The sequence below is a fragment of the Rhodamnia argentea genome, chromosome 11 (assembly GCF_020921035.1).
Source record: "Rhodamnia argentea isolate NSW1041297 chromosome 11, ASM2092103v1, whole genome shotgun sequence".
NCBI lineage: Eukaryota > Viridiplantae > Streptophyta > Magnoliopsida > Myrtales > Myrtaceae > Rhodamnia > Rhodamnia argentea.
The window spans coordinates 17,587,072-17,602,161 of NC_063160.1; the positions used below are offsets into that span (position 1 = coordinate 17,587,072).

At 42.0% G+C, this 15,090-nt stretch overlaps 2 protein-coding genes across 5 annotated transcripts; one reads left to right on the plus strand and one right to left on the minus strand.

The window, feature by feature from the left end:
• Positions 1–1,273: 1,273 nt before the first annotated feature.
• LOC115747309 lies at positions 1,274–7,346 on the minus strand. Of its 3 annotated transcripts, XM_048272569.1 has the most exons (17): positions 6,997–7,346; positions 6,668–6,726; positions 5,571–5,690; positions 5,043–5,102; positions 4,853–4,954; positions 4,539–4,622; positions 4,346–4,464; positions 4,125–4,226; positions 3,634–3,750; positions 3,209–3,274; positions 3,022–3,088; positions 2,504–2,557; positions 2,325–2,414; positions 1,970–2,026; positions 1,840–1,878; positions 1,505–1,652; positions 1,274–1,451 (listed from the first exon to the last, which is right to left on the minus strand). In XM_048272569.1, exons 1-16 carry the CDS (start codon positions 7,043–7,045, stop codon positions 1,539–1,541), a joined length of 1,299 nt encoding a protein of 432 aa, XP_048128526.1. In that variant the 5' UTR covers positions 7,046–7,346; the 3' UTR covers positions 1,274–1,451; positions 1,505–1,538. The 3 variants fall into 3 exon arrangements, with proteins under 3 accessions (XP_048128526.1, XP_030539278.1, XP_030539279.1); XM_030683418.2 differs by lacking the exon at positions 1,274–1,451 and having other exon boundaries at positions 1,471–1,652; positions 6,997–7,345; XM_030683419.2 differs by lacking the exon at positions 1,274–1,451 and having other exon boundaries at positions 1,471–1,652; positions 6,867–7,345.
• Positions 7,347–10,625: 3,279 nt separating this feature from the next.
• On the plus strand, positions 10,626–14,807 carry LOC115747306. 2 transcript variants are annotated; one of them, XM_030683411.2, is made up of 3 exons: positions 10,626–11,342; positions 12,739–12,849; positions 12,994–14,807. In XM_030683411.2, exons 1-3 carry the CDS (start codon positions 10,832–10,834, stop codon positions 14,544–14,546), a joined length of 2,175 nt encoding a protein of 724 aa, XP_030539271.1. In that variant the 5' UTR covers positions 10,626–10,831; the 3' UTR covers positions 14,547–14,807. The 2 variants fall into 2 exon arrangements, with proteins under 2 accessions (XP_030539271.1, XP_030539272.1); XM_030683412.2 differs by having other exon boundaries at positions 12,766–12,849.
• The last annotated feature ends 283 nt before the right edge of the window (positions 14,808–15,090 follow it).

The window sequence follows — 15,090 nt, forward strand, 5'->3', positions numbered from 1 at the left end:
AATTATAGGACACAATGCCGGAATTGAATCGACGGTTCTGGACAAGATGGGTGAAGGGTGCAACACCGGAATTTAATCGACGATCCTGAACCTAACGAGTAGACGCCGGAATCTAATCGACGACACCTAACTCTGGATATGATACTCGCCGGAATTGAATCAACGACGGGGATCCGAAAACTACTGCTAGGCTAGGCTAAAGGCTAAAGGCTAAAGGCTAAGAGTTAAGAGCTAGTTTGAAAATGCAAGTGTTTTGGATTTGTTGTGTGTGTGTATCTTGCTATTGCGAGGTATTTATAGGCAAGCTCTTTGGTAACCCTCGAGCGGTTTCTTCCTTTGGCCTCACGCTTTGCTCTTTTCCATAAGCCACGTGGATGACGGTTTCGCAGTCTTCGCGCCTTTTCTTTTTACCTCGTGGGGATTACCGCCAACCGCTTCGATCGTGGCCTCCCTCCGCGCGCTTTTCTTGTTCTAGAAGGAAGTGGCGCCGGAATTTATCCCGACACGTGGCACCTTTCTGATTGATACGTTCCCTGCTTCGGTGTCCCTTCTTGTAGCCGATTATTGCTTCCTCACGTGCTTGTCACGAGTCTCCCTTGGATTATTTTATCCTAGCTTGGGAGACATTTATTACAAAGCAACTTCGAAGTAAACACAAAGAAAAAGGAAAAAGCAAGGGGCGGCTACTGAAGAATGGAAAGAATTGAATTGGCAAATCCGATGGAAGCTATCCAAGTCGATAGAGAGGTCATGCGATGCTGAGGCCGCTCGACCACGCATGGCTTAGGCACAGGTGAAGCCAAAAGACATTCTTCGAGGTGTAGCCTACAAACACTTTTGAGGTCGAGGCTAGATTGCGCCTGGAGTTATTCGACCTTAATGGCCCTCGTTAGACCCAGGTCTCAGCCACCGTCAACTTTGGGCTCGTTTGGCTGAGCGGTTGAAGTGCGGCCAAAATAGAAATTTCACATCCAAGCTAGACATCACTTTTCGATCCTACCTGACTTGTTTTGACAGCCTTATTTTATAAATTGGAAGTAAGTACCCAAAACTTGTTCAATTTCAGCCAATTCTCAAACAAATTAACACTTGCACTGAGTTCCTGAGTGGCGGTTGCACTTCCCATATAAGGACAAAGAAAACGAATCCTTTATTTTACCACCGACAGAGAATCACACCAACTACTACACTTCCCAATCTACAAAAGAATGATCCCAAAAAGGACAAAAAAAAAAAAAAAAGAAGAACTCTTGAGACGCGAATCTCCTGTACCCTATCAAAAAGAAAACAAGAGAACTGAGTATTTACATGGCAAAATCTGAATTTAGCTCTTAGACTATATGGCTAAACAATTGTGTCTGGCTGCAAGAGTTTCTTTCCCTAGACCGACTTGGTCGGTCCGTGCACATCCATGGTCATCGGGGTTCTGCTGAACCTTAATAACTTAGCTGCTGTTGACAAGAGTAATCTTCGCGATAAAAAAAAAAAAAGATCCAAGATTGTGATGTGGTCGTTGTAAAAGAATTGTGAATCAATCATCAACTTTTATTCGATGATTGTTCAAATGGATCGACCCAGCATTGATCCTCCTTAATGGCATTCTTCCATCTTTCTCTGAACACCTGCATTTCCTCGTACGATCGTTTTCTCACCTGCGAAAAGAATCATCGATCGCTTAATGATAAGCCGCTAGAAGACGGTTGAAGTTCAACAAAAAGAGTACATTCCCCCGAAGCACAGCTCACGAGTAGCCCCAGCTAACAGAACCACAGAGAGCTGTCATTTCATGCAAATAGCAAAGACTGATAAAGATAACTGCATATGCAAGGTGGCACTTACTTCAATCCTATTGTCAACTACGAGGGGCTCATGCGAAGCCTGCATAGTGCACCATGTAAAACAACATGAGAGAAAGGTAATTTTCCGAAAAACCTATATTCTTCGCAATTCATTGGCTTAGCAGACATACAACTGCCCCGGTGCTTGGAAGGTCTCTTGCAGAATGAACGGGTGCATGACTGTGCACCTGCAGCCAGTCAAACAGAAAAATTGACGACGATACAGAACCGAGAACTTTAATGATTCTGGCTCATCAAATATTTAATTATCATGCAAGTGCTTTAATAGTGCAGTCACAAGTTATGCGACACGGGTTAACAAAACAAAGTGAAGGCTTTTAAGTACATCTCCTTCATGCTATGCTATCGTCCGCATAGAAAATGCTTGTCTTATGCTTGTCTTAATCGTTACGGGGAAGTTTAAAAGCAGAAGTTAACTCATGTAAACTGTTTCTGCAGATTGTCCAACCAAAGTCCAGTACTTGCCTGCTTCCCATTGCCAACACCAAGTGTAGGGAGGCCTAGATGAATTATGTACTCGGAGTCAACCACGCCAACTTTTTGGGTCCGATCACCCTGTATTGCAGCCGACACATCATTGTCACCCCCGAACAAATTATCCAATTCTAGAAATAATTGAGTAGACTAAAAATTTTCATACATACTTGGGCACAATATCCAAGAACCATGTCTAAGCCCCATGCGTGGATCAAGTCATTCTGTGAGAAAAGAAATTAATGAATCAATTACACTGGAAGCCCCAGTTTAATGGTTTGGATAACTTCTAGTGGCGTATGTCCTAAGCTCGCAGCACCAAGTAGGTTTTGAGTCATTCCCTAATGCAAGTCACATGGGATGGATTTCCTCAAGATAATAGTGTGCTAACTGAGATTAATATTGTGCTGCAGCCACTTGCTTGTCTAGTCTGTTTCATAAAAAAGGCAAGAGAAGGCACAACTTGGCTCCATAAGACACCAGACCAGAGAGATTTCCTCGTCCACAAAGCAGCGGGAAAAAAAAAATCATCAAAAATAAGTAGTAAGCTTTGCTTTGGATCCTCGGTGATTGTACCCGGGACAATACATAACAATTGGGAGGTTATGGAAGGGACCACTTTGTATCCATACTTATATGCAACAAGAATGTCAATAACGCCAATTGCTGGTGTATTGAAGAACTGTACCTGGATCATGAACCAAACACAACGCCAGGCCATCCTTGAGAAGACAGGTGCCATAATTTCCACCCACCTGCAAGGAAAATTCTGTTACTTCACAAACTTAAGTCTTTCAAGCATCAACCATCTCACACCCAGGCAGGCAATTAAACAAATTATCGTTCACAAGAGCCTCAATGATCCTGATCAGTACCCAACACATGGAGGTGCAGTGCTGTGGTCATCACACCTTCCACTTCCTTTTGACTTATACATCCTCCTGTTCAAATTGTCAAATGAAACATAGAGATTCCCATTAGAGTACCATGAATAGAAAGCAATGAGGAGAGGTGCTATATGGCTCATCCCCCTTTAATCCCCACTATGACCGATCAAAGCAAAGATGGTTGCATGTCCACAGAAGGGGAAAAACCCTCAGCCTCAGCCAACAATAGCAAATCAGATCAAGGACTCTGCAACTTTCTATTCTATGCTAGGAATCTAGTCAAGTGGAAAAGATAACCAATTATACAACTTCAAATCTAACAAGAACCACCACATTCTGTCTTAAAATTGAAAAGGTGAAATTTTAGTTTGCAAGAGGTATAGTTAATCGTATCCATCAAAACCTCACATTACCTGTGCACTTTTGAGTTTTTTCTGCGTGCAGTAATTGGAAGATGAATGGCTGACTTCACAGGGTCGAGTGCTGGTTGTGAGACCTCAAGTCCTTCACCTTGGACAATGGACAAGTATCTATACAATATCAAAAGAATGTCAGGCAGCACTAAGTGAAAACTCCCAAACAACATAAAATGAGAGAATTTGCCAAGGCACTTTTCTACTCATGCAATGCATGTAGGACCCTTTTGGTTGAAACATTTTTATAATCCTACCACCTACAACTCGAGCTGCTTTGCTGATCTAAGCACAGTTGCATTGTAAACAGGAATGATCAACGCAATTTGAAAACGGGAAATCCTCATTTACCTAATATATAAACGAAATCAGGGTAACAAGCATCAGGAGTGCAAGTTGAAAACAACCTTTAGTGAACTACTACGACAGTTTTTAAGCAAAAGGAAAAAGTGCATAACAATAGGTGATCCCCAATGTATATTTGTGCTTACCGATTGGGGTCAAAATTTTCAACTCCGATGTCCTCATCCCAAAGAAAGATGTAACTGTATTCGGCAACTATGTCTGGATGCAAGAATCGTTTGGCAAACCACCTATGGAATCAGGAAAAACAATCCAGATCAGGTGACAAGGAGATCCTTGTGTGTCAATGCAAACATACACATATTCAGTTATGCAGAATACCAGAATCAGAATAGTAACACGCAATTACCATTTTGTTTGATTCACTGCAGACACATGTATCGCGTGATCACTCCATGTGAAATTCTTCCAGTCATCCACAACACCATCATAATGGAAAAGCATAACCACAAAATCTTTTGAAGGAAACTGAAATGTAACGGACGAAGTCAGAAAAGTAACATATCAAGCTGGGAACATGAGGAAAAGATGAGAGCAATCACCTTCTGCACAAGACGATTTACTATTTCTTTTTGCTTAATCCCAACAGCTAGTGCCAGTAAATTCATTGCAGGAGTTGTGTTTTTCTGACAAATGGAACGTTGTCAGCAAATGGAAGTATAGTAATATGACAACTAGTGGTGTACAAAACTATGTGAGTAAATACTAGCACTTATTCTTAAGTACAGTTAGCTATCCTGACATACAGAAAAATAGTGGCATAAGGAATTGAATATGATAACATCTCAATAGTACTTTAAACCCTCCGTTGAATCGGAACTTAGATGGTAGAGAAACCAAGTGTTGCTTCACCTACATTATTTTCAATGGGGCCCCACAAAGGTTGCATTTCCAAGTTGGATGTTCCCACAACGATCCCTTTCGGTAAATGCTCACTTCCTGAAGGCCTGCAATGATCCTAAGAAAGAGAAAAGACAGAATGGAAGATGATAGATTAGTCAGCATGCACCACAAATATGTAGACATACTTCACGAGATAAACAAACCTTGCAACGCATAGAATCTCTGTTTCGCATAGTCTCAGTTGCTTCCAACCTTATTAATCTCTGCATAGACATTCCAGAGTTAAAAAGTTATGTTGCACTCTAATTATCTGTGGTAGTCCGAGAGAGAGCCTGCTATCATATTGGACATGAATATTCTCAATCCAGAGAATATATCGACCTTAATTTTTCAAATGGCAATGAAAACATATGAACTCTAATGTTTTCAATTCATAGTTACTCTTTATTACCGCCAGCCAACAATTCTTATAGGTCTTCAGGCCATCAATCCAGATGCTAGAATGAATTACCTTTGCAAAACCAACAATTTCCAAGACATGATAGTTCTAGTTCCAAAAAAAAAATCAAAATATTCTGCTGTCATTTTTTTAGGTCCACAAATCCTTGCCAGCCTACTTGGTGGTACTTCTTGGTTGAAATCTTGGAAGTTCCTCTACAAAAGGGGCCTCCCAAGTTTGGACAGACATGGTAGAATTTCTACTAATAGAAAGCAAAGCAGAAGATACTCACATCTTTGTACTCCTTTGCAATGACAGTGCTACCGATGAAGTAAGCACCGCAAAAAAGAGAAGCGATCATGAACAGAGTGTAGAGGCATGATCTGTTCTTCGAATCAGAAAACATTGGAGCCTGACAAGAAGGGATATTGCAGCTTATTCAATTACATATGAGTAAATGCCATTGAAAGCGGAAAACCGGGGAAAAAATAAAAATGGAAACGTGACTAAAAACTATCAGAAGCCACCCCCTCTTCAATCTCTACCTTTTCTCTTCGTGTACTCTCCAATCTAATCCAACAATTGAGCGCAATAACAGTTCAAGCCACATAACTTGAAAAGTTCAAGTATGCTACTCTCAGGAAAAAAAAAAAGTTATGCTACTCAAGTCCACCTGCAGCAGCGGTGAGGAAGGCTTCATTCCCTACGCATATTCTAATTTGCAGCAGAGTAGGTAGAATAATGGTCAAAGTCGTAAAACTTGAAAATCTCCCTCAAACGTCATATCCCAGACTATAAATGTACCGAAAATTACCGCTAACTCCAGCAATCAGCAAATGATCATCAACAGATGAAGTATGTGTTTGTCTTTTCTTGAAGAGAGAATTAATGACGATAACAACACACAAGAACTTTGGCAATTCTCAATCAACATAAAAAAAATGACGAAATAAAATACCATCTAGTTGAGCACGAGGACTGGAATTCACCCTTAAAACAGAATAAACAGTGAAAAGGTCCCCCTCCTTTCAGAAGGTGGAAACTTGAAATTACATCGAAATTGGCGGTAAATTTAATGCAGCAACCGGTGCTCTGCTCTGCTCTCCAAGGAGAAAAGAAATTTGGCAAATTCATATGATAGAATAAGCAACCATGACCGACCAGCATATCCCGTGTTGTTCTTTTTTGGCAACGGACGGAACTACCTTTTTTTTTTTTCTCTTACCGCGACCGAAAACGACAAACGGAAAAACATCTGACGAAGTGAAAACATGTCGACGCCCAGAACTCAGAGAAACACGAGTCACAACAGCGGCAAGATATGATGACACCCATATGCAATCAATAGTATTCTATTCTCTGAGAGAGAGAGAGAGAGAGAGAGATTACGAAGTGGGTGGTCATGGTGACAGCAGGGAGTCCTCCAAAAACACCAGCATGCAGTATGCCTACCAACGACAAAGATCGGAAAAGGGTGTATCTTAGGGAAAAAAAAGAGAGAGCTTTTCAACGGAAAGGAGGAGAAAGTCGCGAGAGAAAGCAAGGAAGGATTGGATGCGAAAGAGATGAAAAGGGAGTGGGCATCTACGTAAAGGGGTCAACTTTCCCTCCTGTAACAGCAAAACCGTGTCGTACTCGCGAAGCAAAAGCGAACGCCTTTACTATTCTTCTGCAAACGAAGAAGAAGAAGAAGAAGACAGCGGACGACGGACGACCACCTGTGTCGAAGAGCTTTTTTTTTCTCTCAAGCCCAACCTGCAACTGCATGCGTCGTCATCCTTATCTGATGGGAAAGAAGAAATCTTTTTAGGGAGGGGGAATGGATGAGGATTGAGGAGGAGGTGGTATGCGTTTGGTGGATTCCCAGTAGGAAGCCGGAATGGACAAAAAGAGCACACTCGTACGACTTGACTTGGACTGGCACCGCAGGAAACGCACGCCACCGCTTTGTCCAAAACCCATATTCGCACTTGTCCTGTCCTGTGTTTAGACATGGGTGGCTCAGATTTCGCTCCGGCCCCTCCTCCTCCTCCTAATCCCATGAAAACTCTAACCGTCGACGGATCTCTGCTTCTGACCTGATGGATGGTACCGAAAAAAACAGAAAACTCAGATAAATGACAGAGTCAAATGAATTCCACCTTTTCCATCGACCGCCTCCTGTTCACGACCTCAGAGAGAGAGAGAGAGAGGGCGTGGCAAGGAATATGCAACATCGTGGGCGGGGGTAGGTGTTGTGGAATTGCCACTCGCGAGTGTGGAGGGAACAGCGTGCACGCGCCAAGTCCGAATCCAAATAAGGATTCCTCGTGATCCGGATTTGCAACAATAATAAATGTTTTGACAATAATGAGGGATGTAAACGGGTGTCCCCAAGGTTTAATTAGGCCAAGTTAGGATCTCTTCCTCCTATCCATTTATGACTTTAACATCCACCACATTCTCATGGCCTCGTCTCTTCTCTTCTCTTCCCTTCCCTTCCCCTGTTTGGACCTTATTTTGTCAATATCATCACGGTGGCCACCCAAAAGAAGAAGAAAATCATCTCATATTTGGAATATTTTCTCCCCGACGATCATCGAGCAACCGATCGAGTCAAGACCAATTAACGTCTTTTCATAAAATCATTAGCTGTCTTCTGCTACGTGCACACACTGTAAGAAATAACAGTAAAGATCGTCTTGCCCAACACTACAATAATCCTCGGTCCAAATTTATTCACTATTTGTAGCGCGGGAATTACTTGTAAGCCATTTGATTCGATTTGATCATTAGATTTCAGATTTCACAATCGAGTTGCCATGCATTTCGTTAGCGTAATTACCATCGAGTTTTCAAGGTTTTTAAGTAAAGGGTATTTGGGGAGTCGATGCTATCGCGGGCGACCTGATGAGTTTTTGAGGAGGAGGGGGAGACAAAATTGGGCTGACGAACATTTTGAAGGTCTTAAAATGAATTGGGCTTGTCCTGGAAACATTCATTGAGATGATGGTCCACTGGTTTGTGGCCCACTTGGTTATCCTAGGCTTTACGACAAGAATTTTTCCTTCTGTTTTGTCCCTTCAAACCCACGAATTCCTTGTAGACAAAGAAAAAAAAAAAACAAGGCATCCATGATTGATTTGCCTTTCCTTTTTCAGCTTTTTCTTTTTTTAAAGTGGGGTGTCGAAGGACGACTGGACCGACCCCTTCTTTTGTAAAGTCATGATCAGACTCCTGGATGCACAAGCAGCACAACTACCAATTGGTGGGTCACCCTCACAAAAGTGCATTCAATCTCATGGCGGCACGTGGCCAAGTCAAAAGCAGTGGTGTCTGTTCTTTCTTTTTCACAAAAAGTAAGTCCGATTTCAATTTTCACACGGAGTTAAAAGAGTATGCTTATCTGTGGAGTTACTATCACTAAAAACTTCAAATCGATTCATATACATAATACAAATTTACTCTAATTTAATTATTTGACCATCAAATACTCAAACTAATATACATGTGAATTTGACTGGAAAAATACATCTAATTTTATTAAATTTAACCGTCAAATTACTAAGTTGGATAATACGTGACAATTGACGAATATATTAGTTTCGAATTTTTACCATCCGAATGTCACATGCGTATCGATTCGAAATTTTTCATTGTATTAACCAAATTTAACGAAAATTAGCGAAGGTAAATTTATCATAGGAGTTACCAAAAACTCCAAACTGATCCATAAACATGAAAAATTTACTTTAAATTAATTTTTTGACCATAAAAAACTCAAACTGCTACATCTGTGAATTTGACAAAAAAAAAAATACTTTTGCGACAAATTTATTCTCTGTTAAATTGAACCGTCAAATTACTAAGTTGGATGATATGTGACGATTAGTGGATATATCGGTTGCGAATTTTTACCATTCGATTGTCACGTGCGTATTGATTCAAAATTTTTCCTTGTATTAATCCAATTTAACAAAAATTAGCAAAAGTAAATTTATCATAGGTGTCCGTATTTGAAATTTTTCATGGCATTAATCCAATTTAACGGAAATTAACAGAGGATAAAATTATGAAGGGTTTACTAGTTTGAGATTTTCAAGGTATTTACCCTTATTTAAATTAAAAGGGGTTTTTCTTGAATTAGTATTTTTCACTTTTGCGCGTTTAGTTTGCTGAAAATAATAAGTCGATAGACAATTATCTATGATGATAGAAAAGATGCATGCTTAGAGTTATTTAAAAATAATTACTGTAAACTGTGAGACGGTAAACATCTTGGTCAAATTCTAAAGAAATATACTTTCCAAGAAGACGATTAGTTTGGTTGAGGGAAAGTGATTTATTTCTTGTTAGAAAGGGAAGTCATTTTTTTTCCTATCTAAGTTTGTTGTTTTTTTGTCTAAGAAAAAAGTCTTTTGTTAATCAATTAGTTTTTCGTCAACCAAACATGAAAAGAGTTTGGAAATAATTTATCGGAAACAAATTTTTTTTTTTAATAGGACTCTTAAAGGAAAATGATTGATGGTATGGATGAGGGTGTACGCAAAAGGATGTCTAGGCAGCAGCATTTTCTACCAAAAGCCAAAAGGGCATCTTTCATTCCATTATATATATGACCAGTACGAACCTCGGGGGGGAGAGGCAGGGCAGAGACTGAGAGTAAACCACTAAACAAGACGAGGAACAATCGAAGTAGGATGTCGTGTCGTAGCAAGTAAGAGAAGATCCGTATTTCGCGGTTGGAGAAAGAAGCATATGCGATGAATGACAAACGGAATCACGAAGAGCAATGTCATTGGATACCGCACTCACCCTTCCCCTCCTCTTGCTTGAGCAGCAGCGGCAGCAGCAGAGTCGTAGTGCAGTTGGTCAACGCCCGCAATTTTCAATTTCAACACAGAGAGAGAGAGAGAGAGAGAGAGAGAGAGAGAGAGACGTACCAGAGTCGGGATTTGATTGGGAGATGGCGTCTGGAAATTGTCGTATCCTTTTCTCGGTGGGTTTCGACTACACCTAACGCCATTAACCATTCATTAACCCATTTAATTAAAAACTTAAACAATAATTAAAACGCCTCCCATGCAAGATGCAACCAATCTTGATTGATGGGGAAAAGCGTGGAAACTGGAGGGAGGATGGGTTGACGGGGAAAAGTGTGAAAATGGGAGGGAGGAGGGGCGACTGCTCCGTTCTGGGTGGGGGCCTCCATCGATTTGTGTCTGGTCCTGAGTTCTTTTGTGTTTTGTCGAATCCTGTCCTGAGTTTTTGGACTTCCAAGGCGATGACATTCTTTCTTTATCAGCGACGGTGATAAAATGAAGAAAATCCCACGCTATTGCTTACTGTAATGCTTTAGCTATTCTTGTCCAGTCTTCCAAAGACAGGGCAGCACCCCCCCAAAACAAAAGCTGATCATTGACACCCATCTCAATCCTTCAGGAAAATCTATTTCCGGAATGTGAATGAATTCCCTTCCCTGTTTTCCTTTCCTGCTAAATCCCTTCATTCTTTCCCCCCCATTTTGTTCTCCTCTCCCCTCCTGGACCCTGACCCTGAGCTGCATGTGAAAAGATGCATCCCAGGTCCTCCCTCCCCGTCCTGCTCTTGCTCCATCTTCTCCTTTCTTGCACTGCCTCTGCTCTTCCCTCCACCGCCAGCTTCCTCAGCCAGTACCCCCATTTCGGCTCCTTCGCTCGCTATCTCGCCGAGACAGGACTCGCCGACTCCCTCATTGATCGCTCAAACCTCACCATTCTCGCGGTGGACAACGCCGTGATTTCCCGTCTTTCTGGTGAATCGAGAGATGTGGTTAGGAGAGTGTTGAGCATGCACCTGGTGGCCGGCTACTACGATCTCCCCAAGCTCCGGCAGCTGCCTAACGGCAGGGCCACCTTATCCACTCTTGCCCAGGAAAATGGTAATCCACGGGGTTCCATTGAAGTTGCGATTTTGAGAAATGGCCGGGTCGCATTTGGATCCAATCGTGATGTCATGTTGCTTAAATCCGTCGCTTCTCACCCGCATGGCATCTCTCTTCTCCAAACCAGTGATCTCATCATCAATCCACAGACACAGGGCGATGGTAAGTACATCTCTCTTCTGTAGTCCCCCATAATTTTGGCCGTGTTGATTCTTCATTGTCGAAAGAACACCATCCTGGCCCACTCTAGAAAGCTGACGTACAGATTCATCGGCGTCTTGCTGATGAACTAAATTAGCAAATTAAGGAGGAAAAGAGTTCCTATTTAATCTGGGTAAATTGGTTGAGACTTGAAGATGCAAGATGGCACATTTCGATCATTCCAGCGGATGTCTTCTAGCCTGGCCTCTTCTTTTGATTGTCCCTGATTATAGAACTTTGGAGCTTTTCTTGAGTTTGGCATACCAACGGTTAGACTGTCAAAGAAGCTATAGTCCCTATAGCTAAAGAGACTGTGATTCGAGCCAGTGAAGGAACTCAAAAGTCATGCCTGCAACCTGCTTGGATTCAGCTACACCGGCATCTGTTCTGGCCTCTTCTTTTCTTTGAAATACCCAATGCCAGTGGGGTGTTATGGTGGCGGCGTTTACCTGTGGAAAGTAATTTCTGTTCTTCTTCTTATATGGGTTCGACCTATTATCAAAAGGGTCTTCAAACTCATGCTTGTATTGTTAACTTGTTACTGAGACTTCCCCTAATTCTTCCATGCAAAGGGAAATACATACCAACTAAAAGAAGTCCATCTTTTAACCCTTCTTTAACATAGTAGCTTCCTAGATGAGATGATATGTTTTCGACTCAGATGGGCACATGAATGCATCTACTGTGGTTGAATCGTAGATGAGATCAATTGAATCTTTTGTTTCTCTGTTTGATTTCATTTTCCTGCTGCTCACTGTGTTTTCTTTTTTTCTTCCCACTAAGTTTTCGTGCTCGTTGTTGGTATGTATGATTTTTTAGGCGCTTTCTGAATATAGGAGTAGCGAACCATCTTGTCACACATGAATCATCGAATTCACTAAAAAGTTGAAGCATTGTCCGAAGAAACACATCCACATAGATTACTTCATGTAGCAAGAGACTTCTTTGTCTTGAACTCTTTTTATCTTTTTCAAAATGGAGACGATATCTAGTAATTACTTCTCATGTCATCCATTGCTCCATTCCATTGTCATTTCAACCCTGCTCTCCAAGTTTTGTCATTTCAATTGTAGACGAAAAAGTAGACTCGAATACGTCAAACTGAAGGTGTAACATTATGCATGAATCTAGGCTCAGATAAACACCCCCAGGTCTGCGAAATTGGGATCTAAAATAGAAGAAAGGACACAAAAGGTTCCACTAAAAGACAAGAAACATTACTATTGCCGTATTGTATCAGTATGTCGCTGGCATAAGCATAGACCGGGCTGATTCCCTCTCTTTTTCTTAGTCAATTATTTATTTCGACTTCATTGTGCTCAATCATCTGCTATTGGCAATGCTCCTGCAGGAATAGGGAATTGTCTTCCGTTATGTCCTTCTGCAAAATCCATCTCCAAGAAGAGTGAGGTTTTGCCCATAGATACCGTCTTCAAGCTCCCGTCTCCGTTGCCAACTTGGCCAGCAGGTAAACTTTGTTACTGATCTGTTATGTTGTCAGATGTCATGATGTCTCACTCGTATCTTCCATCACTGATTAATTTTCAAGTCTGTTAATTTCCCAAAAACAAAAGATCCTGATGTTTGTTTTCATTCCCAACCCATGATGTAGGAGGAGGATTTGGCAGTGGTATAATTGATTTCGGTGGATTGCTGGTGTACCAGACATCATCTTTCTCCAAAGTTTGGGCAGTCTATGAGGGTGGACCAGACAACCTCGGGGCAACATTTTTGGAGCCTTCATCCTTACCAGAAGGATACTTCATGTTTGGTTCTTATGCCCAACCCAATAACAGGCCTCTTTCTGGATGGCTTCTTGTTGGGAAAGACCAGACAAATGATATCTCCAATGGGACCTCAAAGAAGCCAGTAGATTACAGCCTGATATGGAGCAGCAACTCATCAAATATAAAGCAAAACGGAAGTGGCTACATATGGTTGCCAATACCACCCGATGGTTACAAAGCAGTGGGCCAAGTAGTTACTACCTCGCCTGAGAAACCTTCACTTGACAAAGTTCGCTGTGTTCGGTCTGACCTGACCGACCAGTGCGAGACAGAAACTTGGATTTGGGGACCCACTGGAAATACATTCGGTGTCTACAGCTCAAGACCCTCCAACAGAAGCATAGGAGCTCTTGCCGTCAGTGCAGGCACATTCATCGCCCAAAACGGCCAACCTAGCTCTCCGCCTTTATCTTGTTTGAGGAATGCCAAGTACAACATTTCAACTATGCCAAATCAAAGCCAAATCGAGGCGCTAATCAACGCTTACTCTCCCATCGTTTACTTCCATCCTGACGAAGAATACCTTCCATCTTCAGTGGACTGGTTTTTCACAAATGGAGGCCTGCTTTATACGAAAGGACAGGAAACAAATCCTGTTCCTGTTGAGGCTACAGGCTCTAACCTTCCCCAGGGAGGTTTGAACGATGGTGCGTACTGGTTAGATCTTCCTTTGGATGGAGCGACCAAAGACAGGGTCAAAAAGGGATACCTCCAGAGTGCTCAGGCTTATATGCATGTAAAGCCAGTGCTTGGGGCAACATTCACAGACATAGCTATATGGCTCTTCTACCCATTCAATGGGCCTGCCAGAGCGAAAGTGAAGTTAATCAACCTTAAGCTGGGGAGGATAGGTCAACATGTGGGTGACTGGGAGCATGTGACCCTACGAATCAGCAACTTCAATGGGCAGCTCTGGAATGTATACTTTTCGGAACACAACGCGGGCATTTGGGTGGGTGCTTCAGAGCTTGAGTTCCAAAATGCCAACAAGTTCGTGGTCTATGCATCATTGCACGGTCATGCCGCGTACATGAAACCAGGGATGTTCTTGCAAGGAAGTGATGGAGTAGGAATGAGGAATGATTGTGCGAAGAGCAACATGTTCCTGGACACCGGTGGTAATTATTCGTTAATTGCAGCCGAGCATCTGGGATCATCGGCCATTCCTGCACTACCGTGGCTGAACTACTGTAGGGAATGGGGTCCTAGAGTTGATTATGATGCAGCGGAGGAGATGCAGAACATGGCAAAAGCATTGCCTGGAAAGCTTAAGACCGCATTTGTGAATGCCATCACGAGCCTCCCTGTTGAGGTCCTCAAGGAAGAAGGGCCTACTGGACCCAAAATGAAGCCTAGCTGGAATGGGGATGAAGCTTGAAGGTAGCACTCCATTCAGTTAAAGGGAACTTGATTAGGATATTGTTGCTTGGAGAATTGTTGGTTGTTGATCTAAATTAGTTCAAATGATAGTTGTTCCCTCCTCTGAGCCACATCTTTACAAGTAGCTCTTGTAATTAATCGTCTGTTTGGATTCTGTTAGAGGTCTCTCTGTCGTGTTGCCAACCGCATGCTTCGTACTTGTTTTCATGGTGTGCGAATGATATGAAATTAAAGCAATACAAATAAATGTCTATAAGTTGGAAATGGTTGACTATTTGCCTCCAAAACTGAATATTGCACCATATGCAGAGTCTAGTGATATCACTTGTAACATAATTTTGTGACATTACCCTTGCACCAGGCATTAATTTTAGTCGGTGAACTTGTTGAGCCCCGCAAAAGTAAATTGGAAACATAAAGTAGCCGCGCTATGAATTTACAGATGGAACACGTGGGGCGCTAGTGTATCCAATCAGGCTCTCGTGGAATTCCACAAGATTGGGATAGCTAGTCACCTTTCTTCAAACTGAAAAAATTCTCCC

Bases quoted from the DNA above. Each gene is read 5' to 3' on its own strand.
- LOC115747309 (XM_048272569.1), bottom strand. From the start codon at position 7,045: ATGCAGTTGCAGGTTGGGCTTGAGAGAAAAAAAAAGCTCTTCGACACA. The intron at 5,691-6,667 runs GTAATCTCTCTC...CCTTCTTGTCAG, and splicing joins TCACCATGACCACCCACTTC to GCTCCAATGTTTTCTGATTC. The intron at 2,415-2,503 runs GTATGTATGAAA...GCTGCAATACAG, and splicing joins TTCTTGGATATTGTGCCCAA to GGTGATCGGACCCAAAAAGT.
- LOC115747306 (XM_030683411.2), top strand. From the start codon at position 10,832: ATGCATCCCAGGTCCTCCCTCCCCGTCCTGCTCTTGCTCCATCTTCTC. The intron at 11,343-12,738 runs GTAAGTACATCT...CTGCAGGAATAG, and splicing joins TCCACAGACACAGGGCGATG to GGAATTGTCTTCCGTTATGT. The intron at 12,850-12,993 runs GTAAACTTTGTT...CCCATGATGTAG, and splicing joins GTTGCCAACTTGGCCAGCAG to GAGGAGGATTTGGCAGTGGT.